Source organism: Hyaloscypha bicolor (genome assembly GCF_002865645.1).
Source record: "Hyaloscypha bicolor E unplaced genomic scaffold K444scaffold_126, whole genome shotgun sequence".
NCBI lineage: Eukaryota > Fungi > Ascomycota > Leotiomycetes > Helotiales > Hyaloscyphaceae > Hyaloscypha > Hyaloscypha bicolor.
The window spans coordinates 303,669-322,514 of record NW_020194628.1 but is presented as its reverse complement, the minus strand read 5'-3'; the positions used below and the strand labels follow the sequence as shown (position 1 = coordinate 322,514).

General features: G+C 45.2%; 9 protein-coding genes across 9 annotated transcripts; 3 read left to right on the top strand and 6 right to left on the bottom strand.

Annotated features, from left to right (window-relative positions):
* The first annotated feature begins 756 nt into the window (after positions 1-756).
* On the top strand, positions 757-971 carry K444DRAFT_617329 (uncharacterized protein). Its single transcript, XM_024881101.1, has one exon. It carries the CDS (start codon positions 781-783, stop codon positions 943-945), a length of 165 nt encoding a protein of 54 aa, XP_024731771.1. The 5' UTR covers positions 757-780; the 3' UTR covers positions 946-971.
* Positions 972-3,474: 2,503 nt separating this feature from the next.
* K444DRAFT_617328 (uncharacterized protein) lies at positions 3,475-3,879 on the bottom strand (the record flags this gene model as incomplete). The annotated part of the gene is made up of 1 exon (XM_024881100.1): positions 3,475-3,879. The coding sequence occupies one exon, from the start codon at positions 3,877-3,879 to the stop codon at positions 3,475-3,477; it is 405 nt and encodes a 134-aa protein (XP_024731770.1).
* A 244-nt stretch (positions 3,880-4,123) lies between these two features.
* On the top strand, positions 4,124-4,802 carry K444DRAFT_92549 (uncharacterized protein). The gene has a single exon (XM_024888811.1). It carries the CDS (start codon positions 4,377-4,379, stop codon positions 4,707-4,709), a length of 333 nt encoding a protein of 110 aa, XP_024731769.1. The 5' UTR covers positions 4,124-4,376; the 3' UTR covers positions 4,710-4,802.
* Positions 4,754-6,183, bottom strand: K444DRAFT_617327 (uncharacterized protein). Its single transcript, XM_024881099.1, has one exon. The coding sequence runs from the start codon at positions 6,123-6,125 to the stop codon at positions 4,896-4,898; it is 1,230 nt and encodes a 409-aa protein (XP_024731768.1). The 5' UTR covers positions 6,126-6,183; the 3' UTR covers positions 4,754-4,895.
* Positions 6,184-7,673: 1,490 nt separating this feature from the next.
* Positions 7,674-8,437, top strand: K444DRAFT_92543 (uncharacterized protein). The gene is made up of 2 exons (XM_024888810.1): positions 7,674-8,240; positions 8,308-8,437. Coding segments are annotated over exons 1-2 (456 nt in total). The 5' UTR covers positions 7,674-7,786; the 3' UTR covers positions 8,310-8,437.
* A 459-nt stretch (positions 8,438-8,896) lies between these two features.
* Positions 8,897-10,214, bottom strand: K444DRAFT_666827 (uncharacterized protein). The gene is made up of 4 exons (XM_024887226.1): positions 9,792-10,214; positions 9,605-9,727; positions 9,346-9,531; positions 8,897-9,290 (listed from the first exon to the last, which is right to left on the bottom strand). Exons 1-4 carry the CDS (start codon positions 9,885-9,887, stop codon positions 9,081-9,083), a joined length of 615 nt encoding a protein of 204 aa, XP_024731766.1. The 5' UTR covers positions 9,888-10,214; the 3' UTR covers positions 8,897-9,080.
* Positions 10,215-10,421: 207 nt separating this feature from the next.
* K444DRAFT_617324 (uncharacterized protein) lies at positions 10,422-11,967 on the bottom strand. The gene is made up of 2 exons (XM_024881098.1): positions 11,544-11,967; positions 10,422-11,446 (listed from the first exon to the last, which is right to left on the bottom strand). Exons 1-2 carry the CDS (start codon positions 11,930-11,932, stop codon positions 10,708-10,710), a joined length of 1,128 nt encoding a protein of 375 aa, XP_024731765.1. The 5' UTR covers positions 11,933-11,967; the 3' UTR covers positions 10,422-10,707.
* Positions 11,786-12,880, bottom strand: K444DRAFT_92509 (uncharacterized protein). The gene has a single exon (XM_024888809.1). The coding sequence runs from the start codon at positions 12,734-12,736 to the stop codon at positions 12,047-12,049; it is 690 nt and encodes a 229-aa protein (XP_024731764.1). The 5' UTR covers positions 12,737-12,880; the 3' UTR covers positions 11,786-12,046.
* A 1,202-nt stretch (positions 12,881-14,082) lies between these two features.
* K444DRAFT_568737 (glycosyltransferase family 57 protein) lies at positions 14,083-18,152 on the bottom strand. Its single transcript, XM_024877211.1, has 7 exons — positions 17,808-18,152; positions 17,691-17,756; positions 17,576-17,634; positions 17,507-17,525; positions 17,386-17,451; positions 15,551-17,328; positions 14,083-15,501 (listed from the first exon to the last, which is right to left on the bottom strand). The coding sequence occupies exons 1-7, from the start codon at positions 17,808-17,810 to the stop codon at positions 14,388-14,390; spliced, it is 3,105 nt and encodes a 1,034-aa protein (XP_024731763.1). The 5' UTR covers positions 17,811-18,152; the 3' UTR covers positions 14,083-14,387.
* Positions 18,153-18,846: the final 694 nt, after the last annotated feature.

The window sequence follows — 18,846 nt, the reverse complement described above, 5'->3', positions numbered from 1 at the left end:
TTGAAATCAGACGTGCAACTGTACTAAAATTAAGCTAAGGCCTGTAACTATTATAGCTAGTATATAAAACTAGGTAATATACTAAGATAAGCTAATTATTATTGCAAGGAGCTGTACCCCAGACAGCTGCCCCCTAAGGAGCTCTTCATATATCGCAGTGAGTTACCCCCCAAGGAGCTCTTTACGTATCGCATATAAAGAGCTCCCTAGGGACAGCTTACTGCAATACATAAAGAGCTCTCTAGAAAATAGCTCCCTGGGGGGACAGCTCCTGTGGGGGGGCAGCTCACTGCAATACGTAAAGAGCGGCCTAAAATAGTAGGTACTAGTCTAAGTGCAATTTTAGTGCAATTCCAAGCCTAATTTTAAGTAGCATGCGATTCGTAGCTTTGAATTTCATAATTTTGGTGTTCTAGTGCTCAAGTGCTCGAGTGCTCGAGTGTTTTGACCCTTCACCGCCTACACCAATATGCAGAACAATCGCCAAAACCGCGTTTCTAAGCGAGGCTTACCACCCCCTCTAAATCGCGTCTCCCAACCACTTTATTATACCTTAAGATTGTAATTACTCAATAACCACTCTTCCAAACTCTTCCAAACTTCATTGAAATCGTGGGGACAATGCCTGCTGTCCGTCGAAAAACTCGCTCGAAAAAGCAGTTAGTAGATCCTCTGCTAATAACGCGCCGGGCGCCCAAACCTCGAACTTCCTCACTTGCGGCATTTGACGAATGGCAATTATCTCCAAAGGTCTCGAATCGCGGTATAGGGCATAGAAAGATGAAGGGGGCATCTCGTATACCTACTCCGCTTCCTGCTGCCCATACCCCAAAGCAGAGAACTCGTGGAAAGACACCTATTCAAATTAACGATACTCCTGTTCAAATCACCTCCCCTCCAATAGCCCTATCAATGATAACTCCTTCGAAAAAGGCCAAAAAATAGCCTGTTATCCCTCCGTTCGATCCGACAAATTACTTTAATAAAGAACCATACCATGTTCAGATTTCAATTATACCGAATATGGAGGGTAAAAGGAAAGACAGAGAGCAGATTATGCTAGGTGTAGATATTAATAATTCGATTTGGGATAACTTAGAAATGCTTTAACAAGCTTTCTATAACGAATACGTTAAGGAATGGGAAGATACTCGCGGTTTAGAAGGTAGTAATCGTCCAAGGAAGCTCCATTAGTTAGTAATAATTAGTAATCCAAAGGGCAACTTCCAGACTATTCGTGTGAACTCTTAATAATCATGGGATCTTATTAAAGCTAGCCTCTGTCAAATGAAGCACTCTGGCGACCTTAAGAACTATAATACTCTCTTAGTTAAAGCTTTTTATAAGAGTATTAATCGAGCTACCACCCCCGAAGATCCAAAATCGAAGACTAAAGCTCGACCTAATACCGTACGAGAAACACTACTTATAGATCTACAAACTAACCCTCATTCGGATAACGCCACCAAAGACTATATTCCTAATTCAGCTAGCCAATTTATACGCAAGATCTCTATTTAAAAATCTCGCGATTCGATTACAAATCGTTAACTTGCTAAGAAGACTATTCGGGATAATAGTGCAAGCGCAAAGGAGGTAATTAGGGCACAGATCTTTGCTATACATCTTTATAGAAAGAAAGGAATATATAATAATACGGGAGGTTATTACTACGAACTAAAAAGAACTAGATCTTACTACAAAGTTTCCCTTATCCAACAAGATAAATGGGCTAATTATATTAATATTAGCTCCAAAAACGTTACTATTAATAAACCCCCCCCCAAATGAATTACGGCATATTAAGACAGAGGTTAGATAAAGACTACCAAGAGAAGAGGTAAACGCTCCGTCATTAAACCTACTCAACCTGTTTAACAACCTCAACTTCCTCAAGCTCCAGTCATAAATTACAATATGGCACCAGTTCCTCAACCTCCACTAATACAGTCACGATTCAGCCACGGATATGAACCCTCTTATCCCTATTCTCAACGTCCATACCCTTAACCACGTCGACCGCAAGTTTACCACCAATCCGAGAGGCAACAAGCTCCCCTGCCTTCATCTCCAATTCGGGGAATCAATAGCAAAGAAGCCTTAGTAGCCTATAAGGCATTCCTTCTCCAGGGCAAAGCTAATCCTCCTCGTCGTCAAGTAATCAAGAACGCTATGGATATGGCACAAGCACAATGGCTAGATAATTTGGAGATATTAAAGTTACCATCAACTATGGAGACTCTTGAGAAGCATATGGTTCTATTAGGAATTGCAATACTAATTATTAGGAGGGTGTCCAAATTCAAGAGAATATATAATGGACAAGAAGAGCTACGTGCGGCGGAAGGTCTTATTAGTATGGGCCAAAATCGATTCTCGACGAACTAACCTACTCGACAACTATCCTTCCAACCTATATCGCAATATACTCGTTAAACAGGGGAATACTATAGTAGGGAAGACGAACTAATGTGGGAGGAGGAGATTGACTTCTTTAATGAGTACTAATAGGGTATATGGCGTAATATTCAAGTATGCTTAGGAAGTTAAAGGTATAATAATGGGCGGAGGACTTGATTTAATAATTTTCGTATAAATATCTTTTAGAAAAAGCGAAAAACGTCCGAAATCGTGATTTGGAAACCGGACATATTTGTAATAAAATCGGATATTCTAATTCAAATAATTTTGGTTATAAATATACCAAGAAAACTTGCTATATCAATGAAATTAGATAAATTAGTAATAATATTTATGGAAGTATAAAGTGAATTTGGCCAAATAAAATACGCTTCTCTTAAATACTCTTTATTACCCCTATAAAAAGATATATCTCGCAAAGCATAAAGATAATAATTAAGGCTCAAAATCAGCTTAATTTTCTAGTATCCCTTATATTCCTATATTTCGAAAATGAAACCTTGCTCGACTCGCAGCTACCGGACTAGTTCCAGCCTCCCTTATAGCCTATTCTAAGAAGCCTTAATAAGTACTATAGTTCTGACGTTCGCGGCGGTAATGGCATTAAATAAAGGCCTTTAAGATACCAAAGGACTCCTTAATTAGGTTAAAGTCAGGAGAGTATAGTGAGAGAAAGCGGACCCAAACCCCACAACGTCTATAAGCGTTAATAATTCTATATTAACGTAATTAATAAACTAACGCATTATCCATAATAATAACTAATCAAGGGCCAGGATATGGGTTATAAAGAGGTAAAAGGTCGTCAAGAATAAAGTCTTCAAAGATATCTGCTATACAAGTGCCATAGAAGGTTACTAACTTAATATATCCCTTGATTATATATGCCGGGAGAACTGAGACTCTCTCTCTCTTAGTAAGATATCATCGAACCTTAGCACGAATACCTAAATTAGCCTATTCATATTAATAATCTCCTATATGATCATTACTTCCAGATTCGTCCACACAGACTAGTTACTCTATAGTAAAGAGTTAAAGATCGTCTCTCTATTACGTACGTAGTTTATCATTCCTCTGTGCTACCTCGGCCTTAAGCTTCTTCCGTGTAATCTTTATCCTCTTCAAAGCCCTTAATATAGTCGCCTGGTCCACTTTGACTCCAAAAATCTCAAATAGAAAGTCGGCAATCTCGTCTTGGTAAAACCATGGTGCATGGTCGAGTAATTCCTTAATGGCTTGTTCCATTCGCCATGTAATTGCTCGGGGAGCATCTCCCGTACGTCGTCCAACAGGGAGATTAAGGTTAACCCGTCTCCTATATCGATATATTATTTCCACGGAGGTATAGTAGTTCGATACCAGCTGAGTAATGTATGTTGGGGTAATTAACTCGGGTGCCACGCGTAGTTCATCCTCGATCCGGGCGATCTCGCTTGGGGTCAAATGGTAAGGCATCTAGAGAAGTGCACCAGTCAGCAAAAGATAGAGCTATATGTCCCTATTAATTTGAGCTACTCACCACTTGAATTGAGGTTGTGGTTGTGATGTGGGAGGCGGCGGGGTAATTGATGGTAATGCGTAAGGCGTGGTGAACGCGTTGTTTTTGGGCTCGCTTAGAAACGCGGTTTTGGCGATTGTTCTGCATATTGGTGTAAAATCCTGCCCCAATTCGCCATCATTATGGGCGACTAGTCAGTACTGAGTTACCAGTCACGATAAGCAGCCATTCTCTTGTCAATGGCAAAAGAAACCGAAGGGATGATGACCGAACTCACAGCCCTTTGCAACAAAGGCAACTCCCCTCTGAGAACTCGACTGCCAGCTCCTGCGGCGACCACAGTTCTTCCGAAGCTCCTACCAAAGGCCGAGATTATGCAGGCACACTCTGGATAGGCTGGTCCGGATTGGAAATATCTCTGAGTTATGCCCAGAGATATTATCATCTTCTATGCATGCATCAACGAAGTGACTGCCGTCGGCTTCAATGCCGAACGAACGTAGGAGGTCGATTTCCCATTGACTCTGCGAAGAAGGCTAAACCACAACCTCATGAGAAGGCCGAACTCTTTTTCGTTACAGATACATTCGGCGAATATGGTAATAGCAGCCCATCCTCTCTAGCGTATAGACTGGACAATACGTTAGGCTGTGCAAGTGGGGAAAAGATTTGCATTGGGCCTACGGCTATGATGCAAGTACTCTCGCTGTGGGTGGGTTTGATGCAAAGTATCATTTCAAGAAGCTTCAGTGGCGTGAAGAACCTGAAGACTTCTATCTCAAATTAGATGGAGTTCATTTGATACTTGGAATTCTGTATATCGGGCGTGGTCTTCCTGATTTTGGGAACGTGAAGAAACTTGCTGCAGAATGTGTGTAAAATATAAAAGAATCTAAATAGTAGAAATCACATAAGCTCTCAAAGGATATCTCTCGACGTGAAATAGTATTCGTTGGACCACCACATGGAAATCTTAACGGACCCTAATTCCAATAGCACTACCACCATGACTGCTGACCAACACCTCAAGCTCTTTCCGAATTCCACCTTCTTGGTAGATATCAGAGTGTGACTTACGAGGAAATTTTGACCCATGCTCCCTCTTTGTGAGTTTAAGACGACGTTTAAAGTAATATTCTCCAGTTCTAACCGTCGTCTTCAAGCCGACCCCAAGACGCCCAGCCCTTCCAGTCACATCTTGTACATCCAACAACGGCCCCGCATCTATCATTCCAGTGTAGAGGAAATTGTCTATTCGTTTCGCGGGACGTACGTTCGGTTTTCGATATCCCTTGCTGTTTCTCGTCGGTCTCCTTAAAATGCGAGTTGGAGGATAGGTAGTGTCGTCCCAGAAATCGCACAAGTCGACATTACCTGCCATGCGGCTCAAAGCAAAGAAGGGGCAGTCTTGATTCAGGTTCGCTCTCAGTAGCCCCGCCAGAATTTCGGAATGGCGAGTTGGTGGTGCCTTCAGCAGTGCAGAGGCTTGAGCCAGCTGACAGGTTCTCCCCTCATCCCTGAACAAGTCAAGGTGCGTTATACAAAGCCTTAGAATTCTCCTAGTGTGTTCAGAGTTCCCTTTGGGGGAAGAAATCGGGATGTCGACAGCAAGGAGGTCTCTGTCTGTTAGGCCTCGCAGGGGAATGCGGAACCGCCAGTCCGTCCGGATATGCCGAGAAACCATTATAGTTGTGGAGAAGTTCCGGGCCACATGCATATTTGATACTGCGAAATTCTCTCTGACCCATTGGTGTTTGACGATAGCCGAGAGTGACTCGCGGTGGACCTCTTGGAGCGTAATGACCAGTGGAGAAGATGCGTCTCTAAAGATTTCTTCTAAGTAGCCCATGGCAAAAGAGGCTCGAGCTGCTCTCACTACTCCTTTGGAATCAATATTCCAGGACACGACTCTTAGGAGACCCCCTTGATCGAGGCGCCGCCTGGGGATGGGGGCAGACATGAAGGGACACCAGCCACGAATCCGTGGATAATAGAATTGAGGAATGAGAATTTGGGGTGCTGGGGAGTATTTCGGGACAGGGAAGGTGGTAGTGGAGTGGTTGAACCGCCGATTGGAGATGGAATAGCGAGTGTGGCATTGTGGAATAGATGGTCTTCGGACGAGGAGGTGAGCGGACTTGCGGTTACTCATGTGGGGTAGTTTTGGATAGAGCATTGAGTGGTATAAGATGCTGGACGACATCGTAGAGGCAGGGGAGAGCGTCTAGAGGGTTGGGGAAAAGTTGACAAAGAGAAAGAGCAGCGAGAATTGATGCCTTTCAAAATCAAAAAAAATCATTGTATATAGTAGTGGATTGCACTCTGTAGCTTTGCGGAGCAAGTCCAACCCAGCCTGCTATGCCAATCACTTGGACGCTCCTAATAAAGCAGAAACATGCATGGCACTATATCCTCATCGTACTACCCAATCACACACGAAGTTCGTACACCAAAGTAAGCAGCGATTCGAAGATACGACCGCAAAACCTGTCGCATTCCTCTCGCATAGCCAACTTGAAACGTGCAGGCAAACATCGTACCGTATGACCGGCGCCGCTGATTGAACGTGTTAATCGTGGATTGGTGTCTTTTGTTGACTCGATGGCAGGTATATATTATTAGCATATGGCTTAGACTTTGTGGTATTTGAGTCAGAAACTTCCCTGCCAAGGGGCTTTGATAGGGTTACCAACTACCTCTTTGGCATTCTCCAAGGTGTCGCGACGGCCGAGTCCTGGCCGCCGCGGCGGTCCCACAGCGAGCGATAAATTGCTAATAATCAACGCCTCGAACCCAGGGAGATGTAAAACGACACCCCCTGGGGTCGATTGGGAGCCAGACTAGCCACTACTGTAACCGAAAGTAGAGGCGCTCGGACAAGATTACCAAAAATCTAGCTTACTCTTTAAACTTAATTTACTTTATAAGGATTTAATATAGTTTAATACTTTCATTATTTCTTTATAGCGCTAATTAAGAGCAGTTCAAATTTGAACTTTTTATAAATATAAACTAGTTATAGTTTTTTAAATTAAAGAAGTTAAAAAGTTTAATATTTTTATAACTTAGAAATTTAATAAACAAGTCCCTAAAACTAGATATAATAGCCTTATAAACCATTAATTTTTAAGGATTTATAGGGTTTAAAAACTAGAACTTAATTAATAAATATATAAATTCCTTTAAAATAAAATTCTATTTTAAGAACCCTTTTTAATATAAGTTAAAAAGCGGATTATTATATTATAAGTCTTATAATATTCTGGCTTATACTTGTATTTAAAAAAGAATAACTTAAGGTCTTTAAAGAGCTTAAGTAGCTAATTATAAGTCATTACGATTCCACTTTTAAAGTCCGTGTTTTTACGAGTTAATGCATTTTACTAAGAAGCAAATGCGAAGCCCAATATTGTGCCTTTTATATTATTCGCTAAATCGCTTTACAAGAGTTTTAAAACTCACACTAGCTTCTTTAATTATATACATATAAATTATAATATGCTATATTTAATAGTCGTTGCATATTTGTCAAGTGAAGTGAGAGACTTTAGTTTTGCGATGCCTGAAACCATTGCTAAAAACACGGAGTTTGAAGCCAGCTCGTTACCTCGTTAATACCATAGCCCCTGATTGACACTCGTGAGGTGTCGTTTTACATTTTCCCCTTTCAATAGCGCTTTCTTGCGATTGCTTTTTGTTTTGTTTAGTGCTAGCGCCTCTGAGTCTTCAAATCATCGTTGGAAATTAGTCTGCGATTACTAATGCGTGAGGCCCTGGCTCGTCGTCCTGCCTCCCAACCGAATTTCCTCAATCTCCTAATTTATCGAATTTGGGCTTCGCTCCTCTCCACGTCTTACCTGCGCAATGATGGCTCAACGAAAGCCCTACCGAATACAGCTTCTTTACGTTCCCGATTGCCCGTTGGTTGAATCGGCCCGGAGCATCCTCAAGAAAAGTCTGGCCGAAACTCATATTGACGCTGTTGTGGAGGAACTGGTTGGCGATTACAGTTCTCCAACCATTCTCATCGGCGGGTTTGATGTCACAGGACGTTCACGAGAACCAGAAAACCAAGCATCATGTCGACTTGACCTTCCCACTCACGAGCAGATCCTGGTTGCTCTTCGAGGTCTCTCGGCTCTCAATTGTAAGGGCGCAGGAGGCGCCGGGGATCCCAGAGACGTGGATACCGGCCATGCAAGCGATGTCTATAGCTGTCGAATCCAAGCCGGGTATGAGCGTTCCGTTGCGTGCGAGGGCAAGAGTTTTAATCTTACGGATCCAGCTCGTATTGGGGGACCAGTCAAAGGCCAAATATGTGAGCCTGTGAAGATCTGCTTTAGTCAGAGAACAAGATGCGACTGGGGGCTAATTACTAGATGCAGGAGCGTCCAACCTTATCCGATAACATGAATTCACTCCATTGTAGTATCACTTACTAGGGTCGTACACTTTGCTATTTAATTATAAATAAAATATAAGATTAAGCATTTCTAAGGAATTACTATTTTCTCGTATAATACCTCTATTTTTATTTATGTTTGATTAACTTTTCTTAATAAATTTAACTAAAACCTGTTTAATTTTCTTTAAAAAACATTAAGCTTTAATATTATATTAAAGTAAAATAATAGAGATATAATTAAACTATAAATTAAATTAAATTAAATTATATATTAAATTTAGAGAATTATTTATTAGTTACTCTTTTAAAATAAACCTCTCTTTTTATTAATAAATTAATAAGTAATATATTAATTACATTTTTAAAAAAATTAGTCTTATAAATATTCTTAATTATTATCTTTTCCTTTATAGTTTTATTTTGCTTTTTTCGTATTTTATTTAATATATTTAGCCAGATTTAATACTTTTTATTTATTTAAAAGAAATAAAGGGCCTTAAAGAAAAGGAAAAAAATATTAGGTTAAGTAACTAGTATAAGTATAGAATAGAAGTCCTTAATAGTTATTAAGCTACTTGTAGAGGTCAGCGATTACGTGGTTGTAATTCGTTGAATTATCTAATACAGCCCAGCCCGTAATTCAAGATTTTAGCGCCAGACACTACCGTCCTATTCTCTAGGCTACATACACAATTTTCATATCAATATAATTACAGCTTAATTCATTCCAGTGGATTAATCATAGCTTTCTTTCTACAAAGGCACACTTGAATCCACGACCTCTTTTTTGGCCTCAATTTTCTCCAGAAGACTTTGGGTTTCAGTATTGAGGTGCAGGTACGCGAGCTCAAGCTCCCTATACTGCTGTGTCAGATCTGCCAGTCGTTCTTCGAGACTCTGAACGAGCGTTCGCTGCCTGGCTCGAAAAGCACGCTGTGAATCTCGGTTTTGCCTTTTTCGTCTCTGAAATGCGTCAGCGTCCGAGGGGAATTATTTTCACATCCAGGTGTCTTCGTACATCGCTTACGCGCCCTCCACCCCTCCGAGAAACTGAGGTTGTAGCCATGAAGTCAAACGGCAAGTTCCCATAAGGAAAATGGATTGCGTCTAGGTCTTGATTCAGGATATTCTTTTGTCGACTGGGTATATCTGCTTTCGCTTTCCGGGCCGATTCTTCCCAGACAGCCACAGGTTGCTGCTCATCCTGCTCTGATTTAGCATAAGGTTTCTTTCTTCATTGCATGGTTTAGCAATGAGCGTCAAGATTTAGAGCATACATGCGAGGAAGAGACATCGTAGCTGCTAGGAGAAATTGCAGCAACTGGCCATAACCCGCCACTGGAAAACATCGTGTGCTGTAGTGATGTCTCCAAGTTAAGTAAGGTCTCTTGTTGATTCCGCTTCAGGTCATCATTAGTCTTTTGTTTGCTCATATTTGAGGATGTTGTTCAGTGTTCCACACACCTGATAGAGGTCTGAGTCGACAGGACTGGGGACTTGCCCGCCTCCATCTCTGTATTCGGAGGATGAATCTGTCTCCATACTGTAGCCGAGAGGCATTATTGGTGAAGGTATTCTAGGCGTAGCTTGTCGTTGACGAGTGACGTCGTGTTGAAGATCCCTATTGAGAGAAGAAACGGTCCGGCTACTCTTTAGAAGTTGAGCCACACTGTATATAGTATGGGCCGCTCAATTGATGGAGTTGGGTTCGATAAAGCTTCAATTATAATCGTAGGCAGCTCCTCAATAATTCACTTGTACCACCAGCGATCATTCCTGAGAGGGAAGCCACTGATGTCATAGTGTTCTGCTTCCTGCAAGCGGCTCCAGTCCCGAAGTTGTCCAATTTTCTCAAGGCAACACATCTGACAATGTGCAGCATGTTGGGAATATAATCCTGTGGAATCCTTACTACTCGGTAATTGCGGCGGCATCGGAGACGTGGAGGGTTCCCAGGTTAGAAGTGCCTAATATAGAGTCGGGCGAAAATCTTGCGTCAGGGCTAGCCTCGTTTGGGAAATCGCTTGTTTGGTACTCCGCTGTGGCGCTCTCTAAACCCGGTTGGGAAGGCGCTCGTCTTCGCTAGACAGTTTAAACCCGATTGGGATATCGCTCGGAAGCTTCAATAACCAGTCACTTAAAATCCTCTTGAGGAGGCTCTCGCAATTCATTCTTCTAGCGCAGAAAGTCCCTATTAGGAAAGCGCTGGTCAAGTGACTGACAACGGCTTTGCTTTGTCATGATTCCCCCGTCCACCAAAGCCAAGCCAGAGGAAACGTCTCAAGAACTTTTTCGTTCCCCTCTGATACAGTACCTTCATTCAATTTCTCGGAAATCCAACCACCGTTTTCAAGCTTTACCTCCACACACACATGAGAACTCAAAAGCCTGGGATTTCTGTAACATCACCTCCATCTAGAAGCCTCTCATTCTTCACTTCATCCCAAAGACTGCTCCCGCCAGCATCACAAGCGCTTTCGAGCCACAAATAGTTTTCAGCTTCCTCTGCAATGTCCTTCCATTCTGTCAAGTCCAACGCATTCGACAGAGCTGCCAAATTCCGAACATACCAAGCCCTGTGCGTTGTCTCTAAGGCAGCAATACCACCCAGAATCAGCATCCACAGAAGTGTTTTCGGGTAAAGTTGCCAACATGGATCGAGTTTTGATTTTTCCAGGATGTCTTTCAGACTACCAGCGAGTTTTCGGAATATGCCACTAACAGGAGGTAGGGGAAATGTCACCGCAACACTGTAAATGATTGCCGCGTGGCGAATCGATTCATAGAGGCATACGCTGCTGATTTCTCCATATTCCAGTTCATCCCCGGTCGGCAATGACATGAGACTATGTTGTATGGTATTTCGCTTCTCGATGAAGACTTTGAGGTCCGAGATCAGGTTAATTCCTCTGCAGTGAGATTCGATGTTAAAAGTAAGGTCAACCATGGACTGGAGTACATTGGCCGCATTGATGTTGATTCCAAAAGAAACGAGCGTTTGAAATGCCTGTCCAAGGTTTCTAGGCGAAACGCTATGAGCGTCGTCGGTGGTTATAGCCCGTCGGAGCAGAGGCCAGTATGGTTTGCACATATGCTGTGTAGATCCTAGAATATCGGACCTAGAGTTCAAAGCTGTTACCAACATGCCCTGTATATACCTTTCGTTTTGACGAAGTGTAAGTCCCCCATGAATCATTCAAGAAGTCTGGAACTAACAGTGATAAGACTTCCGCCAAACCATGCAGTTCGATACTTTCCAAGCCGCCTCGGCGACGTACTAGAGACCGCATGGCGACAACGTGGGCCGGAACAGAAGACATACTTCCATAGACATCGAGCCACTGAGCGCTAGACAGCGGCGAGTTGAAAGGTGCTCGAGTCTGGTAGCTTGTATTCTTCACCATTGTTTCTACTTCATTCGTTCCCAAAGCCAAGACAGATAAGATAACATCGTCTAGCGGCATCTTCTCAGGGCTTCGGAGCTCCTCTTTCAACAGCTTCATCGTTTGCACTTTGTGGTGTAAGCGGATCGGGTTATCGAGGTTTATTCGCGGCCGTCGGAGGACGTCCATGTGAACGGCTGCACCAAATAGCAGTGCGTGCATCGCAATTGGTCTTTGGTACGTCTTCGCAAGCCATGCCGAAGGAAGTTCCCTGCCCTGATCGCCACGGACGCGAAATCCAGGCCATATCGTGGTAACAGCTATTGGCACCCGGTATCAGCAATGGTCCTGGGAGATTACCAACCAAAGATCTTCGTTGCAGTGCGAAACAGACTTACAGTGGTCAATTAGTTCGTGGATATAAGGGCCGGTGTCTGACGAGGACGTTCGAAAGGGGTCTATTCGTCCAGCACCCAGAAGGGTAATCGGACTGGTAACTGGGGCGAAATCTCTTGGCCTCCGATCACTGAGAGCGTTACCTTGATGAGGAGACTCGCCAAACCCAGAATCAACGTCGCTGTGGTGGCTGTGGGGTGATGCGCTCCGCAGGGACGCCTCGAATCCAGAATCAATATCACTGAGGTTGCTGGAGGGAGATGCGCTTACCAGCCATGAGATATCGGAGATATCGACTTCAGATGCCCAAGCATGGCTCGATTCAGGCGTTTGGAAGTGCGCTTCAGAGTGATTGCACCTCTTCCACTCCGAGCGCGGCTGTACGGCCCTGGCTCTATTCCTGATCTTTGTCTCCTCGTCTTTCGTTCGTTGAAATTGTTGTTTCTGACGGTAGCTTCTCATGGCCATTGAACGAATAACCTTCTGATTCATCTGCTTTTCGGCTTTCGAAGCAACATTCATGTTGACGAACTCCAGGTTGAATGGCGGCTTACCGGACACGCCGCCGGCGGCTCCATTGTCGACGGCATGCGCTCTGTCATTGCGCATGTTTTTCGATGAAGTACTCATCACGCCAGAGCTCGCTGGAGAGGCGCGATGTCGGCATTGAGGATATTGAGGATGGATTATCGTAATGTCGTGACATCTGTATCCTCATGAAGTCTTGGGAATGATGGGATGTTGTGATCCCTGCCTTCCTTCGGCTTTCGTTCGGCTTTCCCGTCTCTATCTGTTGGCGTTTGGCATGTTACACGATCGCTGGGCAAATCAGGCGGCGAAAGAAACCGATCGGTCTCTATTACTTCTGAAAACTTCAACCCTCCCTTCACAGCCATCGGCTAGAACGGCATTTATCGATGGACCCCCAGCGACGGCAATTTGGGGAGTTTTTGATCCCGTGGGAGAAATCGGTCCCGGGCAGCCGCTTCGGCAACCAAATAAATTCTGCACCTGCGTGGCAGGCAGCATCAATGCCATGTTTTCGATCTCAAGAGGCTTTAACTGAGGTTCTGATTGATCTTCTAATCGACCCTCCTTATCAGTTGATCAACTAGTCATTTTGCCTGGCCATTGACCTCTAACTCGACACCACTTTGACTTCCGCCGGTTCCGTTTCGTTTTAATCATGATGGAGTTTCACGGAAAAGGGTGCTTGTGATCTTAACTTCAGAGTAGGCGGCGCGATGGGTATCTATTGCCCCCACCGGATATCTCCGATCCCTTGAGGTTCGATCAAACGTTATTCGAAATTAATATGACTATTTCTTGTCAAGAAACTGATGGTACTAGTAGTCTGTACATTTTCAGGAGGTGCGGGGTAAACTCGCTTCATAGCGGGGTAATGTACACGCAGTGAGTGCAAAATAAAGGCCCACTATGTGTGCTTAAATCCTGACTTGTATTAACAGGTATCTATTTAATACGCTGCTACTAAGTTTGCGCTTAACCAAGGCAGCTTAATATTATTCTAGGGGAGTCCCAAAACCACGATTCTTTATTTATATATAAATAAACTACTTAATCACTAAATTACTTAATATATTTCCTTATTATCTAAAGATATTATATTTAATTCTACTAATAAATGGTGACTGTGCGTGTTAGCAAGTCCATCTCATCTTGTATTTTCGGAGGGGGATTGACCTAGCCATGGTGATCTTTTAAAGTTTGATTGTCTTTTGCTTCGGTACTCGATCTTGTGAGCTATCCGAGTTAGGATTGATGAATGAAGTTTGGAACATGTTTTCCAGAAGGAAACACGGTGTATTTTAGCTGGGCCCGTCGTGGGTAGCTCAGATTGAAATGCGGTAGCAATGGTTGGGGTTGGGGCCCACAAAAACACCAATCGCCAAAAAGTATCCCGAGGCACTTGCCACACGAAAAACCGGGCAACAAACACAAATACTCAAGGCAGTCGTGATTGAAATCAACCAATTGATTCGGACCTAGCAAGCTATTTATAGTACGCAAACATCATTGTCTAAAGCCCAATCGCAATTGCAGGAGCTTTTGTCTGCCCGACCATGAAGATCAGACGACTCAGACAACGCCAATTTTTCATGCCCGGCCACTTTTCAGCAGCAACACCAGCAAGTGCCGCCTCCATACTCCATGCTCAAATCTAATCCGTACTCCGTCCAAGATGACAGTAACTTATATAACAAGATGCCCTAGTGAGGATGCCTCTAACCCAATCGAATGATGAAAGACGCACCCCGGTTTAGAATTCGTATCTCGTGCCCTGCCGACCCAAGCCTTTCTGCTTCTTGCCCTTCCCCTCACTTCGTGTTTGCCGCTCCTCTTCAACCATAGGCGGTGGCGCTGCAGCCTTCTTCGCTGGCTTTCGTGCTCGCGGTTGATCTGAATGCAAGTGCCCTAGTTCGTCCAGGGCTATCGAGTTGTGCCAGGACAGACATCGATGAGCTGTGTGATCGACGTGTTGCTCCTTCCGACGGGTCGACATGCGCTTGGGACCTGAATCGACCGACTTGTCTTCCGCCGGGTTGAGGTATTCCTTTCGCTTTTCCATGTTTCGTGCAATCCTATCCCGGTAAAGCTTGAGTTCCTTGTGCAGCTTCACCTCGTTGGTTCCACGAGTATCAAGCCATGAAATTAAGCCATCAAGCGCCTCCGGATCCTCGATGTAACCCCATTGGTGTGCAGTGAAGAGACTCGTGGCGCCTTCCTCCATTTTCTTTCGCTCCGGAACCGACATGCCAAATTTCATCCGGTACTCGTTCTGCCAATCCGGCTTCATGTCAATATATCCCTCTCGCTCCAGATCATCAGGACCCTGAACCCAAATGCATCCGTTAGCATAACCTGATTCCGCTGTTGAGCTGTTTGGCATCCCAGCATACGGCATGCCATTACGCTCAAACCAATAGTATCGATTCCAGAATCGGTCTTTGCCCAGAACACGTGTTCGCGGACAATCTGCTTCTCGAAGATCGTTGTCCAGGATAGCGATCTCATCTTCGCAATCCTTGATTGCCTCTTCCTTCTTGGCGATGTCCTTCATGAGTTTCGTGAATTGCTTCGACTGCTTTGGAATCTTCGCCTCGGCTTCAGCCTTTTCCTTCTTCTCTTGCTCGAGCTCGCGCTTTCGTTTCCTCTCTGCAGCTCGGTCAAGACCACGTCGTAACGATCTTCCTAGATGTGGATCTTCATCGGTATCGATGATCTCCTCCTCAGTCTCGTCTCCGGTCTTTTCCTCCACCCCTGTCATCTTGACATCTCCATGCAGAGGTTTGTTCTCTGGAATCGGGGATGGCGGCAGATTCGCTGGGAGAAGAATCTTGCGCTCCTCGTTCAATAGACGGAGTTCCTCAAGTCTGTCTCCGGTCAGTATTAAAAATAAATACTAATCACGTGGCTACTTACAAGGCTTTTCGATCACGCTGGAACTGGATTTTCTCCTTGCGGAATGAGGTCATCTGCTCACTGCACTCCTCCATATAATTTCGGACTGCCTTTGTCTCTGCAATCAGCATGCAGACAATCTGAAGGGCTTGGATTCTCAGGTTAACGTCGAGTTTGGCGTATTGTTGGCGGGCAGTCTCAGAAGTAGGTGGCATATCGAGAGGCGCAAGCTCTTTCAGAAGAATCTCGCAGGATTCGAAATTCCGAGGGCTCTTCGAAAGCTGATGCAACAGTCCGACCATGATGATCTGCCAACCACCGTTCTTGAAGTCACGCTTTCTCAAACGATCAATCCAGCCAATTTCTACTTGCATCTCAGCTGCTCGATGAGGGCTCTGGGGTTCTGGGGTTGGTTCCTTCGCGGGCTCCGGCTCAGCCTTGAGTGCCTCGGCCTCGGCCTTCGCCAGACTGCTCCGAGTTGCTCTTCCTTTTGGTTTCGGTTCAGGTTCAGGGGTTGGTGTCGGAGCAGGGCTGGCCTCTGCAGCAGAATCCTCATCGTCACTCTCCTCGTCCATATCTGGTAACTGGACGTGAATCTTTCCACCTTCCGCCTCAGAACTAACAAGCATCTTCAAGGCGGCACAATGCGTCTCTACAAATAATTCGCAGTCAACATCCTCTGAAGAGAACTGCATCGCCTCAACAAAATCGTCAAAAGTAAACGAGTCTAGCCTCAGAATCTCGCAATAAACGTTCAATGTATCCCAACACTCCAGCAACGGTCCAATAGACCTCATGAGAATGCCATTTCCTTCCCCTTTTGTCGTGCCAATGTCTGAAGGTGTGTCTTGGGAGAAGAACTTGAGTGTCGGTCGCTGTGGCGCATTGTGTCTTGGAGCAACTTGCAGATCTTCGATGGGGTACTTGATGGGTGGAGGTGGCGGAGGAGCGGGTGGCATCGAAGCCAGCGGTGCAAAGGTAAAGCTGGCGTTGTGGTAGTTGGTGAAATGGGGTCCATGGGGTCCCACTTGCGGAGGTGGGCCGACAGCTTGGAATGTGTGAGATACGTAAGGAGGTTGAGGAACGAATTGGGGAGGAAGTGGATTGTTAGGAGCAGGATTCAAGAATGACTGCTGCTTACTCTTAGCCAACTGACCTTGCTGCTGTTGCTGCTGCTTGCTCTTGTGGCTCTTCGGTGCTGGCTTCAACTCAGGTAGTCGTGAAGCATTTCCTTGAAAGCTGCCAACCATTCCATCGTAGTCTGGCTGGCCATTCTTCTGCTGCGCTTGCTTTTGTTTTCGCTCTGCGGCCTTGCTCTCGTAACGAAGATGTGGAGGCACTCGAGTGTCGATATGATAAACTTGGGCAACTTCCGGCTTCACCAACCACGGCGCACCGGTCCAGGCCTCTCTCGTAACCGTCTTCTTGATGAATGACCGCAGAACCTGCTTTGTGAAGATCTTGCGATCCCGTGTGATATGCGCGTCATCTACGACGGCTTCCTCGGTAGGGCGATTGTCAAGGCTGACGAAATACCGTGAGAATGGTGCACTAACCGTGCCATCTGGTAGAACCTTCGATCCAAAGCGTGTTTTATCCCTGACAATTCCTGTGAGTCGTTCGCCAGTGACTACGTGTACTGTGACCGCCTCGCCCGGGTAGTAGTCGGATCGAAATTCGTCAAAGATGAGGTCGACGAGGGTATCGATTCGAGATATAGTTTGGAATTGTACGCGTCTTAGAATCGGACCTTTCAAAGCTTCGGGGAATGCCTCTTCAACTTCTTGCGCGCCTGCAAGCTATAGACAAGTTAGCACGGCCCAAAATACAAGAATAGCTAACGGGACATGATGTACCTCAGACTTCAGTGCTTCAAAGAACGACAATCCAGAGTGTCCAGTGATTTGGCAGATGAATCGTCGCTGGAGATTGTTAGAACAAGTCGGGTATTGGTATTAGGGCAGGGGTTCTGCTAACCTGCTTGTAAAAGTCCATTCTGCAAAATGTTAGCATATCGAACAGCAGACGTGGAAAAGAGGTGTATACCGAGCCAGGTATTGCTCATAGTCTATAAATATCTCTCCAGTGGCCTTGATCACCCAAACCTGTCCCTGGAATCAGCTACCGCATACTTGCCTTATGTCCTCCCCGGATTGCTTACCTCGGTCTCGTCATTTTCAATGTGCGGCTTGGGCTGATATTGGACCGGCTTTCGCTTGAAGAGAACCTGATTGCATGAGCAGATGGTCCAGAGACTCGGAAGTAGAGGGGATGGTACCATCTTGCTGGTTGTGATAGGTGGAGGAACTCTTGACTGTGCCGGAGGACCTGCGGGAAGAGATGTCAGACCCCGCCTGCCCCCTAGATGAAGCAAGATGTGTGCTATGAAAGCCAGATACTGCGTTTTGCAGAGGCGCGGATGGTGATGGGAGAGATAAAAGTGGGTGTTGAATTGTTTGGAGGTCGAGCGGGAGGCGCAAGGGAGTGCCTGGGAACGATTGCGTAGTGGCCAGGGTGCATATCAATCTGGAACTTACAGATTCCGGCTCTCGACGCGTCTGGGCTCCTCAAGGCGTGTTAAAGGGGGCGCATTAAGTCGTGATGGCGGCGTGGTGGAATTGTTGGTGGATGGAGGCGGTGCCACGACGCGTTGGCAGAGGAGAGAGAAGATTTGAGGAGGGAAGACAGGATCGGGGGAGAGGGCTGTTAAATTCAGAAAGGTGCTTGCTCGGCTGCGCTAGTCAGGATCCCTGTCGACAGACGAAGGAGACTTGCCCAAAGCTCGACCCCCATAAAACCCCATCTACCTCGAATGCGATCGACAGGGACAACAACTCTTCTCTCAGCCACTTTCTTGGGCTCAATTTGAAGCCGCGAGCGCGCTCAATAAATCAAGTACTCATATGTCTGTATTATATGTATAACCCCAAAGTCGCGGTCCCGTACGAATTTTCCGAGATATATGCGAATTGGTAGCCGCATCCTCAGAAATCTGCCTCGATATCACCATCAGGGGACGTGCAAACTGAAGACCATTTATTGCTATTATTTACACGAGTTCATTGTGTATCTGCAGTCTCGGTAATCTACAGGAACGATCATAGCCACTCTTATATTTGTGGGTTGAGCTGTGGGATCTGGATCTCACTTTGTTGACGTGGTAAGGGGTCCTCAGATTCAGGGGTGAGATCTGTTTTGGGACCAAGATATGTCTCCTCGAATAAGTGCATGTCTAGCTTTTTCCCTATCGTATTGATTCGAGGTGCTGGTAGAAAGGTGAGCATTCAGTCCTGCAACCGGCGGGAGGCCTGATTTTC

Coding starts and splice junctions, on each gene's coding strand:
- K444DRAFT_617329 (XM_024881101.1), top strand. CDS start 781: ATGAAGGGGGCATCTCGTATACCTACTCCGCTTCCTGCTGCCCATACC.
- K444DRAFT_92549 (XM_024888811.1), top strand. CDS start 4,377: ATGCATCAACGAAGTGACTGCCGTCGGCTTCAATGCCGAACGAACGTA.
- K444DRAFT_617327 (XM_024881099.1), bottom strand. CDS start 6,125: ATGTCGTCCAGCATCTTATACCACTCAATGCTCTATCCAAAACTACCC.
- K444DRAFT_92543 (XM_024888810.1), top strand. CDS start 7,787: ATGATGGCTCAACGAAAGCCCTACCGAATACAGCTTCTTTACGTTCCC.
- K444DRAFT_666827 (XM_024887226.1), bottom strand. CDS start 9,887: ATGCCTCTCGGCTACAGTATGGAGACAGATTCATCCTCCGAATACAGA. Junction 9,728..9,791: donor TCGACTCAGACCTCTATCAG/GTGTGTGGAACA, acceptor GATGACCTGAAG/CGGAATCAACAAGAGACCTT. Junction 9,532..9,604: donor ACGATGTCTCTTCCTCGCAT/GTATGCTCTAAA, acceptor AAATCAGAGCAG/GATGAGCAGCAACCTGTGGC.
- K444DRAFT_617324 (XM_024881098.1), bottom strand. CDS start 11,932: ATGCACGCACTGCTATTTGGTGCAGCCGTTCACATGGACGTCCTCCGA. Junction 11,447..11,543: donor TTGGCGGAAGTCTTATCACT/GTTAGTTCCAGA, acceptor TTTGAACTCTAG/GTCCGATATTCTAGGATCTA.
- K444DRAFT_92509 (XM_024888809.1), bottom strand. CDS start 12,736: ATGAGTACTTCATCGAAAAACATGCGCAATGACAGAGCGCATGCCGTC.
- K444DRAFT_568737 (XM_024877211.1), bottom strand. Junction 17,635..17,690: donor TTGAAAATGACGAGACCGAG/GTAAGCAATCCG, acceptor TTCCAGGGACAG/GTTTGGGTGATCAAGGCCAC. Junction 15,502..15,550: donor CAGCGTGATCGAAAAGCCTT/GTAAGTAGCCAC, acceptor GACCGGAGACAG/ACTTGAGGAACTCCGTCTAT.